The sequence below is a fragment of the Excalfactoria chinensis genome, chromosome 12 (genome assembly GCF_039878825.1).
Source record: "Excalfactoria chinensis isolate bCotChi1 chromosome 12, bCotChi1.hap2, whole genome shotgun sequence".
NCBI lineage: Eukaryota > Metazoa > Chordata > Aves > Galliformes > Phasianidae > Excalfactoria > Excalfactoria chinensis.
In genome coordinates this window covers 6,611,700-6,636,443 of record NC_092836.1, presented here as the reverse complement: position 1 = coordinate 6,636,443, position 24,744 = coordinate 6,611,700, and the positions used below count along the sequence as shown (strand labels likewise).

Genomic DNA, 24,744 nt, shown 5'->3' with positions numbered 1-24,744 from the left:
TTTAAGTACTGAAAAAACAGGAGCTAAGATTTCTGAAGTCCCACTGAAGCTGAACTTGCAATGAGTTAATGTCATACATGTCCTGGCTAGTCTCCAAGGCAGTATGGTGACACCACCTTCTTACTTGGTCATTTATGGTGTTCACCATTCATAGGTTCGTGATGGTGACTCCTCCCTGATGTAGCAATAATTGAGTATTGTTGCTTTGCAAAATATTTCACTGTTCACTGTTGTTAGGAGGGGGAGGGGAAACACAGAACAGTAGATACTTCTTGACAGTGTTATTTTTCATCTAAAATCCTTTTTGTTTGCTCCCTTCACCCCCAATCTGCAATATTTTAAGTGCGCAAGAAGAAGAGCAAGTCTATACAGGCTTTAACAGGCAAACCTGAGCTTCCCCTGTGTTCTGAGTTGACCAGCTGTGAACTAGAAGACTTTTGACAGCTTATTAGTCTACAGCTGCACTGTGCTACTGAAGTTGTATGACTTCTCATTCAGCTGGCTTGCCTTTAGCAAACTTGGAATGCAAACAAAACAAGCTCAGATGCCTGTTCAGTTCAGTGCACGCAAATCCACTGTCATTGAGAATGGGAATTATGTGGCATTTAGACTACAGAAGCCCAAAGCTGCAATCCCAGAAATACCACTTAGCTGCCACCTTGTTTGAGGAGGAGGCTCCATTCTGTACAGTACTGTTATTTTAGTCCAACAGTGTATCACAGAATGGCTCGGATTGGAAGGGACTTCTGCCCAGAGCCCATCTAACCTGGCCTTAAACATCTCCAGAGATGGGGCATCCACAACTTCTCTGGACAACCTACTTACGTTGTAGTCTGATGTCTTCCTTTACCCAAACCACCAGCAGGGTTGTTTTAACAGGTGATATTAGAACATAGCTAACAGGTACTGATATGACCTACTACTGCCCCACAATCCTTGCCTGCTGCCTTACGAAAGCTTAGAGCACACTCAACTTTCTTCTCTTGTCAGCAAGGTTGAAACCTGTATTTCTTACCTCCCAGCAAACTGCTGGACAGCCCAAGGTGGATGCACTCTACACTCCCTATTAATACTACCGAAGTATCTTGGATTCTTTAACATTAACATTACAGTTATTGCCCTACAGCTCACGTTTGTTATCATGAGGAAGGAACCGCTCCACAACCTACTTCCTAATACTCAGTTGACAAATTAAATCCAGAAGCAGGAAACAAAATAAGCTGTATCAGGACTACAATCCTAGTTCTACAAGAACAAGTACTTCAACTGCAGTCTGAATGCGTCACTTCAAAATGCATTTTTGAAATGGGTGCACAGAACAGCGCGTTGTGAGGCTCAGATCACTGCAGTGTTTTGGATCAGCTTAAGAAAAAAAACAAAGATAGTATAGTATGAGTTTTTGTTGGTTTACGCTCCTTGAGAAATGCTGATAGAAAATACTATAGAATTGGACTAGTGCATTCTAGTCTACTTTGAAAACTTAAGACCTGGGCTCTGATTTAGGTCCCATCTGGAATAAGGCATGGAAACTGGGACTTGTACAAAGGTACACTGACACCAGTGTAATATCAAGTAAGAAGAAGAAGCTTTACTATTCGGCTACCAAATAATAGAAAACTGTTTGTAAACACTTTTTATTGACAGTGATTTGCAAACATCTTAGTTCACAGTTACTGTACAGACGATTCACCTTTTGTAAGCCAAAACGTATTTCTTGTCAAAGTTTATGGATTAACACAAAGGGTCCATCTGTACAGTCCTGGAACTGCTTGTGCCTGGAACAAAAGCAAAACATGTACTTGTGTATTAAAATTCACAGAAGAAATAGAAAGTTTTCAGCTCCTGCTCTTTTTCTATTGGCTTGAAAACAAAGTGAAGACGTACGCGTGTATTCTTCAAGAGTATCATCAGTAGTCTTCACTACTTTACTGTTTGGTCTCTGCTTCCATCTGAGTTTCTTGAGATTCTTCAGCTTCTGAAAGTTTTTCATCATCTAAAATAACATAATACTATTATTTAAATGTGCTTAGATTATATTTACAAGCTACAGTGCAAAGCCGTGCCAGCTGAAGTATTGTATGTTGATTGCCTTAAATGTGTAGTTGAGTATCACTATGTAAAAAAAAAAAACATGTTTAAGGCTGATTCTTCAATAGTTATTACAGGAAATATGGGGTAAATCCCGCAGGATCAATTTAAACTAATAGTGCCAGACTGCCTCAAATTATATGGCCCCATCTTTGTTTATTGATGGTTTATTTCAGCTAAGGTTGTTCCTTCCACTAAACTCTTACTTCCTTCACAGAATTCCAGCAACTGAAAGGTAAACCTTATGATCATACAAAAATGTATTTTAGAGACTAATACTTCAGCAACTGTTATTAACGCTTAATAACAATAACCTTCTGCTAAACTGCATCTAGGATTAACAGTTCATTCTGCTTAAGAAGATCTAGAGGGCCTTAGAGAATGAAAGTCTGCTCTTATAGCCACATGTGTATGTTAATCAGGTCATGCTCACAGACTATACCAATTATTCTGTTTTCAAAAGACATAGCAAGCGTCCAGTAAATAATATTTAAAACAAAATTATCTGTATTAGAGCATGAAAAGTAAACACTGATTTTTAAATATGGTTGGTAGGATAAAAGAATGTTTTGACTGCATTCTTGAATTTAGTTCTTGTGTTTGACAGCTTTAGTCCCCATTCTATTATGGGCTCCCTACCTCACAGCGTTAAGTCATTTAGCTTTTCTGTATTCAAATTTGCACGTAGCTAACCCACTGCTGGAAGCCATCTCATCCTCTGATCTGCTGAAACCCAACCCACGTATGTATTGCATAAAAATACCACTTACTTTCCAGTGTTTGCTGAAGCTCATGGATGGTGCTCAGGAGAACATGAAACTGCTTTCTTCTCAGCTCCAACTGGAATGTTCAAGAGTATATTCAGAGCATATACAGCCAAACAACTCCTAACAGATTCTTGTTTAATTATGTTCCTATTAAATAATTATATAGTAATCTCTATGAAAGACCTACCTTATCTTCGACATTTTCTTTAATGTGAGAAAGGTGCTGAAGTTCTTTTCCCAGAGCTTCTAGCTGCCTGGAAAGGAATTGTCACAGTAATTTATTTATTTCTAAAGTTCTCTGAATGTACTGAAAATTAGGCTTAAATGAAGCAATAAGGGTAATAGTACTGCAAAGGTAAACAAAGCATAATAAAAGGAATGACATACCTGTAAGGCTACTTCACCTACACAGGCAATAAACACAACAATTGTCAGATAATTCAAACACATAGTCAAGTACTCTATCTCTGACAATAGCCTGATCAGACAAAACAGTGGATCTCATGAACTTTACAGTGGGTTTTCACAGAGTAATCCACGTTTCTGATGATACATGCTTCAGCTTATTCCTTAGAAAGCAACATTTAATATTTGTATTCCTGCAATACTATAAATACTCTGATTTTCTTCTCCCATCCCAGTTATTATTCTAATTGGGTAAGAGATAAAGGAAGTATGCAACACTTATAATCTTGGTCATTATTCCTGTCTTTTTTGCATATGTAATCTGGCATTCCCTCTTCAGGACCCTTTTGCATGCATTTGATAGTTTTCTATTTGCATCTGATCCACTACAATCCTTTCTGAGATACAGAGTAGCCTTTCTGAGATACAGAATAGCATAGAATAATAGGTACCACGTTGTAGACTATCTTACAAATAGGATGAAGCAAACATCCAGTTTGGCTCTTCTCATTTTCCTGTGATTTCTCTTGTAATTTATGATCCATGTGATGAGAACAACCTCTTCTTTTACAGGCCAGGTGGACTGAGGCTGATTAATTAGCAGGCAAAGCTACATACAGGTCAGCAAGGGAACAAAGTTGTTTTTTTCTGAAGCACTGAGGGCTATTGCAACTAGTCTGGGCACAAAAGGGCTTCTAGTCATGATGGTTGAGAAAAAGCTCAGGTTTAATGCAACCTGAGGGTGTTGTCTATTTCTGAGGTAGTACACTGGTATTTGGAGGGGAATGCCTTAAATATGGTTGGGTGTGGCATAGTAAACCTTCCTATTATGGAAACAGGCTGACAGCTTATAGGCTTGTGCAATGATTTCACTAGTATCTGGCTTCCAGTTTCTGAAAGGCTTCTTTTTCACCAAACATTGTTTATGCATTGCTGTCAGCTATAAGCAAGCAGTGAAAGACAAGCAATTTTCTAGTAACATCCAAGCTATACCTGGTATTTTACTTCTTTTACTTTCAGCTCTGGAAAATCTTTGCCTAATCTTCTCCTTTTTCTGTCTCCTTTTCTAAGACTGGTGTCATTGCTTCGTGCTGTAACAGCTCTTCTGATAAGGCAGTTAATTACACTGGCACTGCCATTTAGAGGCTCAGCTCCTGTCACTTCCTGAATTGGCTACTATGCATTACTCATGACTAAGTCAATAACAACTTCTCCTCCTTTGTGCTGCAGGACTAGTTGTTCCAAGAAATAGTCCCTTAAAAGCATAAAAAAAGTATTTTTCTCAACTTTGTCCTATTGTGCTGTATGACTTGCTAAAGCTATAAACGTAACTCTTGCAATAAACCATGACGTTTCTCTTCACTAGAAGCTTTCTCTAGAGTTTTTAGTAATTAAGAGTTGTTAGTGAGTCTCCCTGCATCCTGACTTACTTAAGGGGTGGTTTCTCCTGATTCACAATATGAGATTTTCTTTATTTTTCTCTCAAACTAGAGAAAGAAAGCCTTGTAATTAAAACACTGGAGGAAAACTTCACATAGTTTCTATTTTTAGTGTTCAGGTGGAAAAGTCAGTTAAAGCTGGAATACCAATGAAGTAAGCTCCCTCTAAAAATGATTCCATTCTCTATGTCTGATTTGTAAAATCAGTAAAATAAGAGACTCTGCCATAGTTCAAGTCCATGTCTTGGACTACAGGTATAAAGGATTTAAGGACACAAGGGGATACGTTGTAGATGCTCATTACAGTGCATGAGCAAAGTGGTATTTCTAACAATATACTCCTCTAAGGAGATAAGAAATTCAGTTTAAGAACAGCCAAATTGCTAAATTCATTAGCTGAACTTATTGCCATTTATAGCTCTGCTCAAGAAACTGACATTTGGATGTGTTGTGCAAAATTAAAACATCCTCCCCTCCCAAATCTTAACAATCTGACACCTTAAAAGAAAACAAAACAAAAAAAACAACCCTATCCATTAGTTGTTTCCATTCTTAATCAAATGACATATCTGAGAAGCTTCACTTTCAATAATCCTTTTTTATGAACCTTTGATAAGTGGCATGTGTTGATTAGTGAAGTAAGAAATAGCTAGGCTACAAGAGAATGAACTGTGATAACCAAGACTGAGGTAATGAAATGCAAGAAAAATATAATATATGAGGAAGAAGCATATGAAATAGTGTCTGAAGTTTATAGCTAGACAAATTGCTAATATTAGAGTAAATAACATGAACAAAAATCTTCCTTCTGCTATAAAACAGCATGGGACGTGAAACAATAGCTTCCCTCTACAATTTCATTGAAAGCTGACAGCAGGATAAGAACAAGCTACATTTAAATGAGAAAGTAATCCGATGTCATGCCTTTAATCAGGTAAAGAAGAACAAACTTGTAGATGCTATGAGTCCTGGAATGTTTCTGTGGCTTAATAGTACTCAAAAGATGATCTCCTCGTGATTGCTCAAAGTGACCCAAAAGCACAGGTAGTGATCCAAACCCAGCTGTGACATGTAATGGAGAAGGTTATATGCAGGACGAGTTGGACAACAGGTAGGTCTTACCTACATGTCAGGGCAAGTTATATTGTGGTACACAAGGTAGTAATTTATAACCAGGCATGCAGGAACAACTACTAGAAGGAAAACACAGAACAACTCTACAAGCTTTCTCTTGCTTTCTCTAATTCTTATTCTATCTTACTTGCCTGTGTGATACACATTCTGCATGATTACTTGCTGCTGCACTTGACAGCACTGCCGTGCTATCTCTCTTTCCTGATCAACTTGTCACTGATAAACTGCCGTGCATTTACATCTGAGTTCATCCATTCACCTTAACAATGGAAAAACTTCAAATACAAAATTATTAGTAATGCTTCTGAACCCATACAGATAGAGATCAAGGGAAGAAAGCTGATAAGGGCACAATTCTAAAATGAAACACAAGTTTTTCTTGCATCAAAAGAAACTATGAAACAGGGAGGAAAAGGTCAAATAGTGAAACCAAGAAAATGTCAAAATCTAGTGACTTTTAATTTGCTGGTTTATTATAATCTAATACAGTCTTATACTTACTTCAGTGTTTCGTGTCTGTCTGGATGGTGCTGTATGACTTTGGCCAATGCATCGTATTCTGAAAGAAATTAAAGTCTTATTAGTCTAAGTTCTGAAGGTATAGATATAAGAATACAAAATCTCCCATCAGCTCTTTCTGCTACTTGAAAAAGTGTTTTAATGTTTTCCAATCTCTACATAATATCTTGCATATAACAAAGGAACATTCAGGCAAAAATGTAAAGCAATAGACTAGAACATATCCAAGTAGATGACTAGCGTTGCTTTTATATATAATCTAATGTATATATATGTATGTATATACAGAAAACTCTGTGGATAGGACATTACACAGACATTTCAGATTTTTAGAGAAAAATAAAATGCTGCAAGAGAAACAGCTTTCTTCCACTTTGTTTTGTACGCAAAGAACAACATGATGGTTATACAGACAGTTAAAGTGGACAGTTCCTGGAGGTACTATTTTATGTACACTAACCACCTCATTCAGATGGAAAATGTGGGCAGAACATCTTTGAAAGCAAACACTTTAGATCCGTGCTTGTGAAGATTTAAGTACTCTACTTCCCTACTTCTTAAGGCTTTTTTTGGTCTCTAATAGAGTCTAACATTATCCACAAAGCATACGTGGATGTGTTTTTAAAGGTTTTAAAACCTTTCACCTGTTACAGCTGTTCGTTCTTCTTTCCTTTCTTTTTTTCAACTATATTTACATTTCACTTTTTAGTGAGCAAAATTTTACCTCCCCAATTGCTAAATTTTGATAAGACTTACAGAGAAATGTTTTAAATTTCAACTAAAAATATCAGTGTGTCTTTTAAGGATAGGGAACAGATGTCTTTAATACCTGCTTTAGAGGTATTTTGCAAGGCCATATATGGAGTTGGTGAGTATGCAACTGGTACAACTGTTCTTGTATTAGGTCCTACTTTTCCTCCTAAAGAGCTGACTTACATAACTTTTGGTGTTGGCTGTAAGCCTATTTAACTCTTTTGTCTTGCTGCTAATAATGTGCTTTAGTTCTTAAGCCAACTGAATTATCATAGGATGCTCGGGAGGGTTTCTTTGGCTTGAGAACACCTCTGAGCTACTCTCCAAGTTCTCCTGATGTTACATCACTAAGATTTACTGCCTTAACCTCAACAACCAAACTTTCAGCAGTCTGTGTGGAACCCCCCCAGATAATGCTATATGTAGCATTGATGGACAGCATTTTCTTCTGAGTTTTCAAAAAATATGTGATCTATTTTCTTGTACAATGTATTTTAAAAGAGAACACATTAATAAAACCACCCAGTGTAAATATTGCTGCTTACCCTGGCGATTCTTTCTAATTCTTTTTGCTTGCAGGATTTGTTTCTTGCATTCAGAAATCTTCTCATGTGCTGCGGCTATACTATTTTCTTTAAGAGAGACACAAATCAAACAACAAACGCCATCAATCCATTCAGCTAAATCATCGCAAACGGCTCTTAATATTTTATACTGCCTGCTGTCTCCACGGGCTTCAAAACCATCTATACTTTGACAGACTAAAAAAGGCTTTTACTTATACACATTTGACACGCTGACAAGACACGAGGGCAAGTATGAGTGCTATTAAAACAGGTTTTTTTTTGTCACCTATCTCATGTTTACATTTTGTTTATCAGAAGTGACTCGAGTTTCTTTATGAAAGAGAAATTCAGATAAGCATAGAATGCTTTTTTCTCATCTTTTACCTATATCCTTGTAGATCTTCTCATAATTTTCCATCTCTCTCAGGTTCATGTCATATACCAGAAGAGTTTTTCCCATGGAAAATTCACACTGCGATAAAGTACTCAGCATTCGTTGGTACTGACTGTAACTGAAAGCAAACAAGACATTTATTCCTCAGCAGCATGAAAATACCTGCCTGTTTTTATATCACGAGGAAAACAAAGCCTCAGGTAACGTACGGAACAGTTAAAACGACAGCAATTACTAAAGTAATAAAGGACTTCAAAGATTCAGTGCACAACTGTTGAAAGTACAGTTAAAAATGAATGCCGCACCGATTAATTTTATCATCGTAAAGGTATAAAGCAGCATTACAGCGTGGGCAGATTGCTCCAGGGATGATACCCTTCCCAACTAGGGCCAGCTCTGTGACCATCACGATTAATATTTTAACACTCCAGCGCTTCTCTGTGCACAGCATCATCACAGAGTGCCCTCCTGCACTCCAGCATTGGCACAGACCCTACTGCAGAACAACATGTTGTTGCTTAACCTTTGGTTCTTTGGCCTGTTTGTTTTCCTCTTTCTTTTCAGGGCAGTACAGCAAAAGCAGCACAGCCCCCACCTAGCAGAACAAATGCAGAGCCGCCAAATAGAACACTCAAGTTGTGATCCTGTTGTAATAACGGGACAGCTGAATCATGAAGCAATGTGCCAATCTCCAGAGCCTTCACTGCGCTGTTAGATTTCAGGATGGTTTGCTCTGTCATTTTTGACCCATCTCCAGTGCATGTTTCTTGCCATAGCTCCTGGGTTTTGTCCAGAGAACCACACAGGGCTGAACATAGCAGAGATCACAGAATGGCCTGGGTTGAAAAGGACTGTAATGATCATCTAGTTTCAACCCCCTCCTAGGTGCAGGGTTGCCAACCACCAGAGCCACATCCAGCCCAGCCGGATGCATTTTAACGCAGTTTACTTTCTTTGTCTAAACAGAAGCTCAGTTTTATGCTCAACTGCAAAGCAATGAGTTTCAAGACTTAAAAACAGCAAACAAATACCCTTCCTCCTGAGATCCAGAGTTGCACCACTTGATGAAACTCTTCACCAGCAGATTGATCCGCCTGTCGTCCCCGGCTCCGTCGCCATCAATTAGAAGCCGCTTGCGGATAACTTCATCTGAGGACAAACACGGGTTTAGCGCTCCGTGCTGGAAGCGTGGCACGGCAGGAGCTCACCCAGCAGAATGTGGCTGAAATAAAACGCGTTAAATACGCGGGGCCTGGGATCGGCAGGGAGCGCTGGGCCCGAGAGGCCCGACGGAGCCCCAGGCCCCGGCACGGAGCGCAGCGGAGCGGCCTGGAAGGCTCCGTGCGGGGTGAGGCCGCGGCGCGGAGCCGGCGGGGCGCGTGGCTTCCCCGGGGAGAGCGGCCCGGAGCGGGGACAGCGGGAGGGAGGGCAGGAGGGAGGAGGTCTCACCGTCGGTCACGGCCCCCATGGCGGCGAGCGGCGGAGCCGGCGGGGCGGCGGCAGCAGCGAGTGAGGTCAGCTTCCCACAATGCAGCCGGCGAGAGCGGCGGCCATGGAGGGGGAGGCGGCGGCGGCGGCGGCTGGGGCCTGAGCCGGCTGGCGGCGAACGCGCGGCCCGGCGGCGGAGCGGCGGGGAGGGCCGGAGGGGAGGCCCGCGCCCCGCGCGGAACCGGCCCCCTGGCGAGGGACGGCCCCGCCAGGTGAGCGGCCGACGGGGGAGGGAAGCGGAGGTCCCCGCGCCCGCAGCCAGGCTCCACCTCCAAACCACCGCGCCCCCGACCCCGCCGCCCCCCTCCTGGGCCGCCCCGCCATGCCCTCGGCACATGGCCCTCACCCTTCGACGCCTGGCATCGAGGCGTGGGCCCGTCGCTGAGGGCAAAGGGTAGCCGGGCCGAGCGCCCCGGGTCACACTTGGGGTCACATCCCTGGTGCGTGGCTTGACTTGAGAGGCCGAGCATTGGGGCCGAGGGAAGGATGTGGAAATGTTGTTTGTAAGGTGTTTCCTGGGGTGCTGCGCTGTGGGTGGTAAAGCTAACCGGTGCTGGGGTGTGCCGGGAGAAAAGAGGCATTAAGCTGTTGGATGAGATCAAGTGTTGGGTTTTCACCTTTTGGACCAAAATGTTGACGCTTGTGCCATGCTAAAGTCACTGTAATGTTACTGTAAGATACGTTGGTACAGTAATTATATGTGAGACGTATGTCCAGGCCCTGACATCTTGGCATTACTTTCTCCTCTTGGTTGGACACTAAATACATGCAGGCTCATTCCGCGTGGTGCTGTGCATTAACAGAAAATGGGTGTAAGGAAGAAAGAGCCGTGTCAGCATGCAGTGTCATCTCCATCTTCCTGGTTTTAGAGCCCTGAGTGATGATGGGTTCTTCTTTTGTTCTGGATAGAGGTTTGTAACAGGAGTTTACATATTACTAGATTGTTGCAGGCCAGCACTTTGGCTTGTGAATTGGCACCTGGTAGGTTCTTTGCAAGGCGCTGTTGGGAAGGGCTACAGTGAGTGGTCATTAAGGCTCCATCTGGATTTTCTAGAATGAAGACTTTCCAGTGTAGAAAAACTGGGTAAATACGCTTCTTTCTTGACATTTTTATGTATCTCTGCGTGATTTGTGAGTGATAGAATTTGATGTGAAAAGTGGCGCTTTCTGCAGAGTTATGCAAAGTTTAGGCCAAAGAGTGGGCGATGAGTCCCTGAGCCATGTGTGTGCGTGCAACAAAACCTTCATGAAATCTGAATGTTTCCATTTAATGTGTTCGGTTTGATGAAAATGTTTGCTTTTCCTAAGGCTTTGGTCCCTTTGATGTTGATAGAGTGTTCTGGCAAAGGGTGAGAAGGCGGCCTAAGTGAACTATACAGATTTTGTACAGCGTGGTTTGTTGCTGCTGTTCCCTCTCCTACCCTACTTAGATCTTCTGTCTTCAGCATCTTGGAGCATCCTGGACTTATCAACACTTAATACGATTCTTGCCATTCTCTTAGCTCTTTCCTTTTCTACTGTGATGAGAAGCTGATCAGAACTGTTGGATGTTGAGGGTGCAAACTGTCAGTTATTTGTTTAATAATGCAAGAATACTTCTGTGTCATTTTCTGCCATTTAATCTAATATTTTCTCACTTATTGTTTATCATTCCAGTGTTGGTCAGATAGCCTTATTAAACTCTCCACAGTGACAAATTCCTGGAGTAATTAATTTAGAACACAACAGTCCGTATAATTAGTTAATAATTTATAATGACTTTTATGCTGTTCTTGTCTTCATTTGTGTCACTGATTACAGCATTCTTATAAATGCTCTGTCCTGAGTCTTATGGTAAGAATTTAGAGAACAGAGCTGTTATTTTTTCATTCTAAGGCAGATCTTTCAGGTATCGTCAGCGTTCATTAACTTTACTGTTTCAAAATGGGAACTAGAACTTGCTAAATGCATCATGAAGAATCTCACTAGGGCTACATGCTGATGTTAAATCCTGCTGTCTTTGCTATTCTGTTTTGCCACGAGGTGTTTTGCCCAAGAAGCCAGTTCCAGCTTGCTGGATTTCTATACTCATTGAGTTTTCACTATGTCTTTGGAGTCTTCTTTCAGTTCGCTCCACTTCCAAGCAGAGTTCCTCATCTTGTAAGTATAAAACAACCTTTGTTATACGTGTATGGGGTGCAGGTTGCACTAGGCTGTAGCCAAGGATGTCTTCTGCATTAATTCAGTGTTTGATGTAGGTCTCTGGAACGGGCTTGACTCGCTCTTATTTATCCTTCACCAGTTCTTGCATTCTGTGCAGATTCCATCAGCTACGGTCTTTTATACAATCCTTCAATTAACAGGCAGAAATACTGAGTAGCATTGAACCTTCCTTAAGAAATCAGTATTGCAGATCCACGTGGTAGGAAAAAATGTCTTGCACAGGGCATAGCATATTCCTCCATGCCAGGTAATTTGGAATAAGTACCTGTGCAAGCTTTCAACCAAGCTAAACATGATGTAGATTTTCCTCTTTCCTTGAATTCCTTTACGTGTGCTACATGTTAATAATAATTTGTTACACACCTGTCCTTGTCTAACTAGTGAAATGATACTCTGTAATGTTTCCAGGTGTCCCTGGATACAGTGTAAGCTGGATACATTTAGCATTGAGGTTGTTACACATGTGTGGAAGTGGCTCAGATTTTCATCATTATTCTCTTTTTGTTCCTAAAAATGGCTTTGAAGTACACTTTATTATTTTCTTAATTGAAGAAATCTGTCCGTGTTGAGGTTTTCTTTCTTGAAAAGAAACTCTGAAATAATTTTACAGACTTGAAGTTAACTTTATACATCCTCCCCTTTAACTATGTGTGTATATATATATACATACTTTCCAACTGCAGAACGAATTAAAGGTGAAGAAGCTTTTCGTAGTATTCAAGGGTATAATGAGCTATGATTTTTAGAGCTAAGCAAACATCTTTAACTATTGATGAGCTGGATTTAAAATATTTTTCCTAAGCCACCCTAATAATTTATGAGGTGGTTTTAGATTCCAGGTTTTCTTCGTGTTGAATAACTTCTAAATCAAACTGTTGTGTGGCATTAAATCTTACCAAGATCTAAGTATAGTAGGTCAGAAACTACAGGGTATTTTTATCCAGTCCAACCTATATTCTTGTCAGAAAGTCACACCAAATTTATTTAGTGAGACCTATTTTCTGTAAGCCTAAGTTTAGCAATATCGTCCTTCAGTTCTTTGTTGATTGTATTCCGTGATTTTCTGCAAGGCTGATATTGAGCTAACCTGCTGGTGTCACCCTGTTTTCTCTTGTAAATTACTGTTACGTTTTGTCTGCAGTCTTCTTTGGCTTCTTTACCCTCAGTGTTTACTGCAAATCAGCAGCAGTGTTTCAAGTGATTGCCATCTTATTCTGTAAAAATGCTCTGCCACTTGCTGTCTCGTTCTGCAGATGTTAAAATATTCACTCTTGGCAGATAGGACTGATTTTTTTTCAAAAAAAAAGTAAAACAAATAGCTTTTTCTTCTTTTATTTTTGTCTAAACAGTGTGATTCTTAGCCTTGTAAAAAGCTTTCCTAACATGGATCCATGTGTTTCCACAGAGCTAGCACGTTTTCATAGTGTTATAGCGTAACAAGAAAAGGGGGAGCAAGAATGCTCATTGGGACTGTAGCTTCCTGCTTGGTGCGAACATCAAGGTGTTCTAACACGTGTCTCATAGAACTCAGTGTCATGAAACTGCAGCAAGCTGTATTAGGTAGTTCGATTTTCTCTTGGTGTAAAAATCATTAACCCCAGAAGTTCCAGCTGCATGTGTGATGTGTAGGAGGTTCTATGCCATCCATGATTTAAAACGGCTTTGGGGTTATTTTTGGGTGACACTTTGTATTTCATGCATGTTATGAGGAAGCAGCCATTTATGCTTTTGGAACTGTTTTGAAAGAATTAGTCACTAATCTGGTAGTCTCTTTGTTGGCAGGATGTTTTCAGTATGTTATTACTATGTATTTATGTTTTCCTTCCTCAATGCATCAATTCACTGGTTTGGTAGCATTCACGCTGTGCCCTGAAGATCACCAGTGGCATTCCAGAGTTTTCAGAGGAAGACATGGACGTTGATTGAGATTCTAATAGGGACTAAGAAGAAGAGTTTGTCCTTGGTGGAGCTGAGCCAGGTGGTAAATGTTTGTGTTTAACCATGGCTTTAAGTACTGGGTGAACAATCAGAGGGCTGTGAATACCTTATTTACTTGTGACATCTAAATAAATAGCTGGTAGTGTTCCTAGGAGATTTTACAGAAGGTTCAGTGGGAAGCCAGGTGTTTCCTGCTTGTGCTGTCCTTGTAGTGGTGTTGGGAGAACCCCATGGCCCTGTGCTGGCCTCAGGAGAGCCTCACAGAGTCTGATTCAGCCCTTCAGGCTTTATAACATTACAGAAGGTGGTTGGTTGGTTTCGGGGTTGGTTGCAATGTGTTCCTTTTTACAAGCAGCTGAAATCTGTGGAAGAACACCTAGAATTTTTACATGGCTTTCTGAGCTTGGCAAAGTAAGGTTCCATGCTATGGGAAGATGTCGGAGGCAACACTTCTGTCTTCAGAAGATGGAGAAAGAAAGAATTGGGTCTGTATTGACAAACTGACAGTTTCTGTTTAAAAACAGTCTTATATATTGCCATGGATTGCTTCATGGCATAAAAGTATGTTTTCTTTTAATAGAGTAACTCTGTCAGTGGTAGTGTTTAGGAACAGCTATGATTTGTGACACAATGCACTGAGGCACGTGCTCACACCCTGGTTTCTGGGTCTAAGCAGGGAAACAGAGGCGTGGTCACATGCTTTGGTGATGCCTGCTCATTTTTACGTTCTTATGTTTTAGTGCATCATGTCATGTTTCTGACCATTGTTACCCTACACCAGTGACTCAAAGCAGGGCAAAACCCCCAAAGAGAAGACATGCTTCCACTGGGAAGAAGACGTGCTCTCATCCATCTCAGCAGAGGCTGAGATCCAGATAAGGAGATGCATGTTGTGGCCCTTCCTCACTCTGCTCAGGCAGGTTGTACCAAAGGGAAGATTCGACCTACCTGAGGCCAGAAAAAGGAGAGGGCCAAACACTTCAGGATTTGCAAGTGCTCCATTAGAATTACACCAGCTGAAGCAGCTGGAAAGAGATGATGAATATGCACATTTTCTTCCCAGTAGCTAAGTAGGAATGTGCTTAAATCCTGCCTGTATCCAGGGCTAAGCATCTTTCTCCAGGGAGCGTTTTGGATTCACGCTCTCTTGAAATTAGGATCATAAGCTCTTTCTTTCAAAGGGAGAGTAAAGGTCAGTCTTTGCTTTCAAAACCCAGGAGGTGGGGATGGTTCTGGTTCCCTTTTTGTCATTAGCGGGGCTGTTATCCGCTAGATACTCACCACGTGTGGGTGCCTTCAACCCAGCTATCCTCCATCCAGAGGAGATTAGTGCTCATAATTCCTTCCATCAGAGTGAATTTTGTAATCAGCAGGCTGTTGGCTGGTGTAAGGTGGTGGTGCTCTCAGAAGGACAGAATGAACTCAACTCTGTAGCCCAGCACTCAGCTATTAGACAACTCAGAACTAAAGCATTTAAGGAAACAATGCATAAAATCAAAGCAGTCGTTTCAGAAGTGCGAGAGAGAGACCTGCAAGCATTGCAAAAATCACTTTCAGATTGAAGACCAGATTCTCTTCAAAGATATGTGTGAGTGCCTTTGTGGTAATTGCCAGATTTTATGTGCAAGCAGGAATAGGAGTTGGACTTGAAAAGTGTAGGCAGAAAAAAAAAACAACACCTTGTGGAACCATAACAAAAAAATCTGCCTGATAAACTGCTTTGGGGGAGGTGCAAGAAGCAGCTGGGACAATGGATTTCAGACCTACTGACAAAGGAGAGATTGGACACAGATGCGTTATGTATTTAGTTAGTGTATGTATATACATACGTGTTGTACATCTATGCAGATTTTCAGTTGGGATATGAAAGTGATTATATGTGTGGCTATGAAAGTAACCGTGTATGCAGGTTAAGGTCAATTCATATGAAAATCCATGCATTTGGGCCAAAATGTTATTTCTGAGTAGGATTTACAAAGCTCCAAGTCCAATCTGTGTTATAGCAATATTTTGGTAGGGACTCGGTATAAACAAACATCCTGTTTTGGTTCTGGTTTTGAAAAGAATTAGTGCAGAATGTCTGAAATCTGTAAGGGATTCTTTCTGGCCCTCTGTCTTTTGCCTTTATTTTAATGAAAGCATAAATATTGAGTATATGTGGATAAAAGTGCTCAAATAAAGGAGAAAAGGCAGAGAGATTGGGTTTTATTGCTTAAATGAATAAAGATGGGCTTCTAAGAGTTGAGGGTAAAACAAAGCCGTGCTAATAATAACTACAACTGTGCACCTGTGATTTTGTGGTTGATTGTAAATGTTTTCACTTCGGTTTCATTCCAGCGTTGCTTTGGCAGTTACGCTTATTGAACGTTTTCTTCATTTCTGAGATCTGTTTGTGGTTTGTGGGGTGTGAGCATAAAGCCAGAATGGGGTTGAACAAGAAAATAGCCTCAAATGAAATCACGCACATGTATGTTAGAACATATGGGAATTTTATTACATGATGTAATGAGTTTGAAATTGAAAAAAATACCTAAAGTGCACTTGAGCTGCAGCTACTTGGCCTGGATTGGAACAGGAGACTATTTACAGTGCAGTTTGCTAGTAAAGCTTTTCTTCCCTCCTGTTACGTCAAAAAACTTGAACAAACAGCAGCCACTGACTGTAACTGTAGATCAAATGTCATCAAACAAATGGAAGGAAATAGCTCAAGAGCTGCTGTTTTCAAATGTTTATGTTAAAGAAATCTGTCCTGATCTTTCAAGCTCTTGAACGTATTTTGAGCTGTACTGGAGAAAGGCATTGATGTGTTTTCAATGGGATTTTCCACAGCGCTAAGGGAAGTGGCTGGTTTTAAAGGGAGCACTTTTAGCCTTAGCTTTGGAATGAGTTGGGTTTGCTTGTTTGTTTGTTTTCCAGTTCTAAGATTGCACCATTCTGTTGGATGAATTATTAAGATGGTGCGCTACATCCCCTGTGTTAGAATTTAAAATGGACTCGGGACGATCACAGTTCAGTACAGGGCTGTGTGGTGTTTGCATTTCAAAATAGACTTTATCTTTTAAAATGTCAACAATAAAATGTACGCACTGTATGTAATGTGTTTGGCTCCAACTGTGTGGGATGTGCCTTATGTCCCCTGGGAGCAGATATGGTAAGCACAACAGGGATGTGTCTCAGAGAAGCAGGCATGTACCACCAGATCTCAGATGTTGGCATAGGCTTTTAATGTGGTGATGACACAGGTAGTTTCCTGAGGACTGGCATATTCTCAATGAATCTTCTTTATTTGTAATTGCTTCTTAATAGAGCCAGTTCCCCATCCTGTCTTTCTAGGACTTGGCGCAGAGATGGCAATTCTAAGACAGCCCTTTTGCAACTTGTGTTTTCTTCTCTTTCTGCTTGTATCAATGAGTGCAACTGCTCTTCTGTATCTCTTTTCCTGGTGGTTGTTCTTGGTGCTCTTCTGCAGGCATTGCTCCCTCCCAGAGGCTTCCTGCAGTAAGCAGTTGTTCTCTGCTGCCTCCCATGCAGGTGGGATCTTTTATTCAGCTGCACTGTCATTGCTTGGGGAAAAGAGCAGCCTAGCACAGGATGGCTACTGGCAGATACAGGAGTTCTTTTCACTTCTATTAAGCCGCATTTTGTTATTTTCCTTCACATTTGGCAAGCAATTTTCAATGTTTCTAGTGCTTCACCAACTCTTCTTTGTGCACCGTCTGTGATGTCAACAGGAACATGCACAGTTTTGCTGCAGAGTGATGGGGCCAACCTCCTTTTTATGTTTGTGCTCAGACCATAATAATGACATTTTATTATCTCGGGAACATTACTTGAGTTTTTAAAGTGGTAGGAATATCACGTGTACTTTTACTAGGTTTATTTATAAGTACAAAACGCTACATACAGAAGGAGTATTGGCTGTGTTCCAGCTGAGTCTCCTAAACTTTGTTATGCAGGAAAATACATAAATTACTAAGAATCCTGAAAATCAGACTATTTTATGTCCTTTAGTTTGAGGTAAAGTAATTATTAAGTACCCACGTGCAGGGCAGCAGGGTCTGTACAGAATGAAATCAGGAAAGAGGAAGTGTGGAGATGCCGAAGAAATTGCCTAAAGAGATGAAAAACGCGGCTGAGAGAATGTAATTCCTCAGCTTAAGTGAGAGGAAGCTGAGAGTGAGAAGACAAATTGGTTGGAGAGCATTGCAAAGCGAGGAGCTTATGGCAAATAAGGAGAGAACCGGATCAGATTGCAGCAAGGAAGATTCAGCTTGGACAATTTTCTGGTGGAGTGAAGTTGGAATAATCTTTTGCGGGGACAATGGTGCTTCCATTGCCTGAGGACTTTAAGAACAGCTTCAATTACCTGTATTGTTCCCAACAGATAGTCTAGCTTTGTGCCTTGGGGCTGTGTGATGGGCTGGCCAACCTCTGGATGTTCCTGCTGCCCCTCCTTTGGTTAACAGACATCTAACTGCAAACTTTACAGGCTCTAATAGGATCAGAGTATAAGACTGATATACATTGGAACATCTTTTCTACCACTGTGGCCTGTTCAGCAGCTTTATTTCAACTGGAGTTTTTTGTATTTGTAAGAAAGGCTATGGCAGTTAGGTAAAAGTTTTGGTTATCGGTGGGTTTTGGTTTGTTGGAAGAGTGTTAATTGCATGTAGGCCTCTAAGACAATGTTATAGTGTCTGTCCTCTTCCTCTTTGAATATTCTTTGCTCTGATGTTACATCCAGGCTAGTCATAGGACTGTTGTTCTACCTGGAAAAGCTAAGAAATTTTGTGCAGTGCTTTGTGCAGTGTGGCCCGAGTGTGGATCTGAAGGAGCAATTATTACAGGTCACTGCATGCATGCAAAGGGTAGAAATTGTTGCTTTTGATAAACTACAGTGTGACTTTAGTTCATAGGTGATGTGAGCTTTGTAATGACATTTAATTTTGTCTGTGGATATATGCCTACTTAGGGAAAATATACTAATTGGTGGGACAGGCAGGAAGAAAGAGGTGCAGTGTGTGACCTGGACATTATCTGTCTGTTGTAATGATAAAGATGAGAAGAAATCTTATACTTTTATAACATATAATTACCAGTCTTCTTGACCATAAGAGGAGTGAGGAACTGATTTCTTCACGAGACATTAATAGCTATAATTAATAAATGGGTTTCATAGCTGAATAGTTTGCTAGCAGATACACACTTGTGGCTTCTTATCCATCTATGGTTTGCAGAGAGTAACTGCTATGGGAAGTATGTTAAAATACAAATTATTTGATTCTCAGGTAAATAATAGCAATGGCAACAAACACTTCCTTTTATCTAGTTAATGAGCAGCCAGTGGTTGCTTAATTTGTGAAAATTGAGTGCCCTGTTAATAGCTATGTGAGTAATGATGGAAAAAATCAGATTTTTTATACAGCATAATAAAGAGCCCGAGTTAATATAGTTATAAGCATGTGACAAATGGATTCTGTTAAGAAGTCTTGTTGGCTGAGTGGGCTTTTGTAGACGTTTAAGCCATTGGTTTGTTGGTGTCAGTATGAATACAGGTTGACTTGCCAGTTAAGAATGGCATTTTGCACTCACTTTCTTACTGTGAGCACACAGTGGGAAATACGGGACTTACTTGCAAAGCAGTGTAATGCTGTTTCATGTATATGTTCCCTGTGTGTACAGCTTCGGTGTTTATAACAAAGTGAAATTGCCTTTTTAATTTAGAAAGAAAAGGTGGGAGACATGGACCAAATGCTCATTAGTCATTAAAAAGAGAAACCCAAATTATTTTTAAAGTAGTTGTAGGCTTTTAGAATGTGAGTTGTTGTTTTTAAATGGTTGGGATCAACGTTTCTCTCATTGCTCTGACATTTCTCTCTGCTCCATAGCACTGTTGTGTGCAAGCCAGTGGCTCTGACTCTAGGTGGCAGTCAGCAGTAGGCAGAAGGGAAGACTGCTGGGTTGCTTTGGCTTGAACCCTGCTATCTCTGCTCTGGCTGCCTTCTCCAGTTGAAGTTTTTGTGGTGTTGGGTAGTAGTAACTATCACTTCAGCTTCTCCCCCTTTCAAATGGAATCAGAGATGCTATGAAGAAAGAAATAAGCAAAAAAGAAAGGCAAAGAATAAGGGTAACTGACAAAATGGTGCAGTGAGACGTTTGCAAAAGAGAGCTTTGGTGATGCTAAAAATAGATAAGAGACTTCTTTACAGATCAGCAAGACTCTTGTCACAGATTAGCAGAAACAGATTTCTGTTTATGATGGGAGGAATCCTCATTTCCTGCTAAATTCAGTTTCAGTAGGCTGCAAAAGGTGCAACCAGGGATGAGAGGAGTGGAGGAGTAATACATTGTTGTACCCTGATTTTTAGAAATGAGGATTTCCTGACAGCCTCACAGCTGTGCGTCATTTAAGAAATACTTACTGCTTTAGATGTCATGTCTTCCACCTCTGCCCTGTCCCTCATCTTCCTTTTGCAGTGTCTGTCCTTCACTCTTCATTTCTAACCTCTCTCCTGTCCACTTACAGGCAATTCCTTTCCTTCATTCCTGTCAGCTCTCTGCCTCTTGACTCCGCACTCTTTCTTCATATTAAAAGTAGAGTAGGCTTCAGCTTTTCACTCTCCTTTCCCTTGAACAGGTCTGTTTGCCTGCCTGCCCAGTCACTGCTAATGGTTGGACTTAGCATTGCTTGTGTGCTGCTGCCTGTTGTAACTGCAGAGGAGCGGCAGTCTCTCAGTACTTGCTGCTCTGGGATGATTATATTTCAGGAGATGAATACAGTATGATAAGAAAGCTATTGTTATAATAAATACAGTTCAAAAACATGAATTAATCTATAAATTTTATTGATATATGGTTTTGAATTCAGTGCCAGATTACAGGCTTGTTTACCTCTGTGCAAATCTCAAGATGCTCCTTGGAAAGCACTGGAGTTTGCAGAGTTTACAGCTCTGGGTTTACAGAGGTATATTTGAGATCAAATTTTGGCCTTCAATCTTGGTAATAAGAAAATGATTGAATGTTATGTTGTGTATCTGTATGCGTAACAGCATTTGTAAAGGGGCTGTGATGCTGTAAGTGCTTTGCATGTGTTCTGCAAGACAGGTCTTGTGCTAAAAATCAGTAACTGATAAGCAGAGGATGTTGATTTTTGCTTAATATAGTCCTAGTGACATCCCTTCATCTTTTAAACACCACAGTTTGACAGTGGAAAAATACAGATTTCTGAAAAGTAAGATACTATGGCTGCAGGAAAAGGGGAGAACCCCACAGAAACTATAGCTTGAATTGGGTGTTTATTTTTACATGTTTGTTGTGAAAAATACCATTGGCACATTATGTCAAGCTTTGCAGTTCACAGTGAAGTCCATTTCCAGAGACAGCTTGACAAATGTGGTCTATCATTTGTAAGAGAAAGCTTTCTGAAGAGAGTTAGTAGTGATCTAGTGCAGTTTTCTGTGTGAAGCTCATATGCAAGGAAGACGAGATAGAGATAATTCTGGAATTATGTCAAGATTATGTGTTAGTATGACAGGTATCACAGTGCCTAATAGATGGCGCAGCACAGAGATAATGAAGAGTGATGCTTTCTGTTCCCAGCCCTGTGCTGGGCCTGGTAGGTAGCTGTGGGCAAATCACTCTTCCTCAATTTCTCTGTAAAAGTGATGATAATGATGTGTATTACTTTGTGTTTCATTTTGAGATCTAAAGGGAATACATAAAAATGAAGTGGTACAAACAGGGTGGGAAATAAAAGGTAGTAAAATAAGTGTTTGTATTACAGGCAGCTTTCTACTGGCAACTGACAACAAAATTATTGATTCTTCTGCTCTTCTTTCCCGTAGAGGGTATCAGTATGTGTTTGTTCACAGGACTACAGGAAAAAATCTTGCTATTTCTTATGATACTCTCAACACCACCTGCAGAATTTACTGTAATGTTATTCTGATTTTATTCTTGCCCGTTGTGGTCTCTGTGAGGGACAGTTACAGCTTCAGTTCGTGGAGGATAAGGGCAGAAAAGGTCTGTCTGTCTCCCTTTTCTCTGTCTCCTCCCTTTCTATTTCTCTGTCTCTCTTTGGCCACTGAAAATGTAGGTCATATTGCATCACCATAAAATGGAACAGTCAGAAAGGTGTTTGAAAAATGCTGACATCCTTAGCCTCGGGTGCATGCCAGTGTCCTTTGTTTACATTGAGAATAGTGTGGTACCCATGTAAGAGCCACCATCTCTGTTCAGGTTAGTGGTATGGGACCTAAATTATGAGCCAGATTTTAAGATGCCTTTCATCTGCCTGCAGTAATTTAAAATTAGACAGATAAAATGCAGCCACTCACAATAATGATATACATGAGGAGCTAATTTGTAATCTTTAATCTGCAATAACCGTGACTGTGTAGCTTGAATAACATTACATTTAACAGAGAAGCTCGGTAATAAATTTTGCAAATCATGTTAATCATGTATACTCTGCATTGTCTTGATTAACTGTGCCTTTTTATCTTGAGAAGTGTCTGGGCTGATATTGCATGTTTGGGCACCCTTTGAAATGAGCCAAGTGGGATTTTATTTCTTTGTAGAGGATTGGATATTCCTGATGTCCAGCATCCTTTTGCTTGTTACCAGCCTTTTGTTGCCTGTTTTTCTGGTGCAATACAAGTTGTGACCGGTGTGAAATATTCCTATCACACAAGAGACAGAACGTATCATTTTCTTCTCTACAGGTGCATACGAATACAGGTTTTAAAGAAATGTATAAATATAATTTCAACAGTCCTTACTTACCTTTGTTTGCAGTAACCTAATGTGCTTTTCAGACTGAACTTTCAAGTGGTGGCATAAATCATGCAGCAAAACGTAGGTATTTTCAACTAGAAGACAAGATCCTGCTTAGAGAATATCTGTCATGATTTCTGAAACTGGGTAATTTTTTAGCCTGTCTCTTCTGTGCTTTGTGTGGTTGTATTTGAACTGTTGAAGTGTGATAATGCGAAGGCTTCTTATGGCTTTTTAAATTGTACTGCCAAAGAAGACTTCTCCGTTGTGAGAAAAGATGTTTCAAAACAAATGTAAAATTAGCGATGAGATGATTTCCTGAGCAAAATGATGAATGCAGATCGTCTTCTGTTGCAATTAGACAAAGGAAAATGACACGAGTTGGAATTAAGATACCTTAGGTATGCCTTGCTGCGTGTAGTTATTTGTGTTTTGTATCAGCTCAGTTAGAGTTATTCAAAAGGCTTTGTTTTAATGAGTTACACTTTTCATGTAAATATGTTTCTCCTAAATGGATTGTGTTCATTATTCATCATGACTGTGCCTTTATTACCTATGTCTATGCAGATACAATTTTCACCAGGATATAGCTTTTGCTCTGCCCAGTTGTGGTTTCCTGTGTTGCGTGGTATTGAGCAGCACTTGCAACTGAGTTTCTTTGGTATTCAAGCACAAGGAGTGACATAATGCTCAGTCTGGTTTGAAAATGCAGGCTTTCTGCCATCTTCTTGGACTGCTGCTCTGAGAATCTTTGTCACCTTTCCACCCTGCAGCTCGCTCTCCCTTTTCCAGCACACTGAAGTGCTTTCCTTCTGCAGAGGGAGCTCCTGGTGGCTTATTCTCAATCATCGGATCCCTGCCTTACATTACTCTTTGCTGACAGTTGTGGTTGTAATTGACCTGCTGTAAATTCTCAGTAAGAATCGTTCCTGTTCTTTGCCACCTATTATCCAGAGAAAGACTCCTCTTTAAAGAGTCATTAAACTGTCACTTTATTCTTCTGAAATTTACTCTCTTGACTTCCTTCAAACTCAAATCCAGATGTAATCCCTACAGCAAAATTCACAGGTGGTAACACAGCATGCTCTGATCTCTTCTACATAGGAAGAAAATGTTTACTGTTTTTTCATTCACCCTCATCTGCTCCATTGTTTGTACTTCCCACTGATTGCCCTATTCCCGGATTTTTAAGCCTTCAGAGAAGCCTTCTGTTTTATGGGTGACTTTTTGGCTTCCATTTTTGCACGAAGCAGCAAAACGTGCCCTTTATCCATCTTGTAACATTTGAATCAGGATAAAAGGAAGAGTGTCCTGCATGCAGAGCTTCCGAATTCCCTGAAGAAATAGGGGTTGAGATTAAGCAGTTGAGTTACTTTCATGGCAGGAAGATCATACGCTTGGAGGGGCTGAGTCTGTGAGGCTGAGCTCTGAGTGATCTTCTGCAAAGGGGAGGGTCTGCATGAGTTCGTGTCTTGAACGGGCAATGGGAAAATGAAAAGGTTTTTGACAAAACATTTCCTTTCCCAGTGAGCTGCAACAAGAATTGAAAAGGAAGCCTCGTGTTGTAGGATTTGATTTGATATTTCTGTGTAATGTTTATTTATAATTTCTGAGACTTTCTATTAGTGTAGAAACTTAGTTACCTCGAGTCTGAACTGCCGTAAAGCAGAACAGTAACTGCAGAGGGGAGAGAAAATAGTACTGTACTTGTTCTCAAGTGTTGTCCACCGAATACATGAATTTGTATGTGTTTATTTATTTTACCAAGCAATTAGAATATCATGAAGCTCTGTTGTGCTTCTTAGGCTCAAGTATGTTACTGAACAGAGTAAAGCTTGGTGAAGGTAAGAAACTGTAAATGTATCTGTAGGTCTTATCAGTCCAGGCCAAGTCAGCTGGTAAGCTGCAATTCAAAAGGAGAAGAAAGGGGCTTGTCCTCAGTGCATAAAAAGGATCTGAAGGCATGAAGTCAGTGCAGGCAGCTCCCCAGAAGGCAGGAAGAGCTTCGTTCTGCACCTTCCGTCAGGCTGAGCCCTCCCGCCCCGGCACAGCTCGGATGCCCTCTTGGACTGCATTCCTCTTGTCTGGACTTTAATCCTTGGAGGGGAAAAAATAATTCTCACTGAAGTGTCATCCGTCCACAGCACTAGGTGGCTTATTTATATCCATCTTCGTGGCTTCTTAGTAAAATGAAGGGAAAATGCTGGTTTAACTTCAAAACACTAATGCCAGTTATTTTATCTTCAGTATAACCCATGCGTGAGAATGGGTAAGAA

At 40.6% G+C, this 24,744-nt stretch overlaps 2 protein-coding genes across 4 annotated transcripts in view; one reads left to right on the top strand and one right to left on the bottom strand.

The window, feature by feature from the left end:
• Positions 1–1,574: 1,574 nt before the first annotated feature.
• THOC7 (THO complex subunit 7) lies at positions 1,575–9,668 on the bottom strand. Its single transcript, XM_072347306.1, has 8 exons — positions 9,515–9,668; positions 9,097–9,214; positions 8,056–8,183; positions 7,651–7,737; positions 6,335–6,392; positions 3,043–3,109; positions 2,859–2,928; positions 1,575–1,993 (listed from the first exon to the last, which is right to left on the bottom strand). The coding sequence occupies exons 1-8, from the start codon at positions 9,531–9,533 to the stop codon at positions 1,926–1,928; spliced, it is 615 nt and encodes a 204-aa protein (XP_072203407.1). The 5' UTR covers positions 9,534–9,668; the 3' UTR covers positions 1,575–1,925.
• Positions 9,646–24,744, top strand: part of ATXN7 (ataxin 7) — a 77,404-nt gene continuing 62,305 nt past the window's right edge. For all 3 annotated transcript variants that reach the window (XM_072347302.1, XM_072347304.1, XM_072347301.1), the window contains exon 1: positions 9,646–9,765. The gene's annotated coding sequence lies outside the window, so the exon portion shown is untranslated. The remainder of the gene's footprint in view (positions 9,766–24,744) is intronic.

Bases quoted from the DNA above. Each gene is read 5' to 3' on its own strand.
- THOC7 (XM_072347306.1), bottom strand. The intron at 8,184-9,096 runs GTATTTGTTTGC...GTTTGCTTTCAG, and splicing joins TCTGGATCTCAGGAGGAAGG to TTACAGTCAGTACCAACGAA. The intron at 2,929-3,042 runs GTAGGTCTTTCA...TGAACATTCCAG, and splicing joins AAGAAAATGTCGAAGATAAG to TTGGAGCTGAGAAGAAAGCA.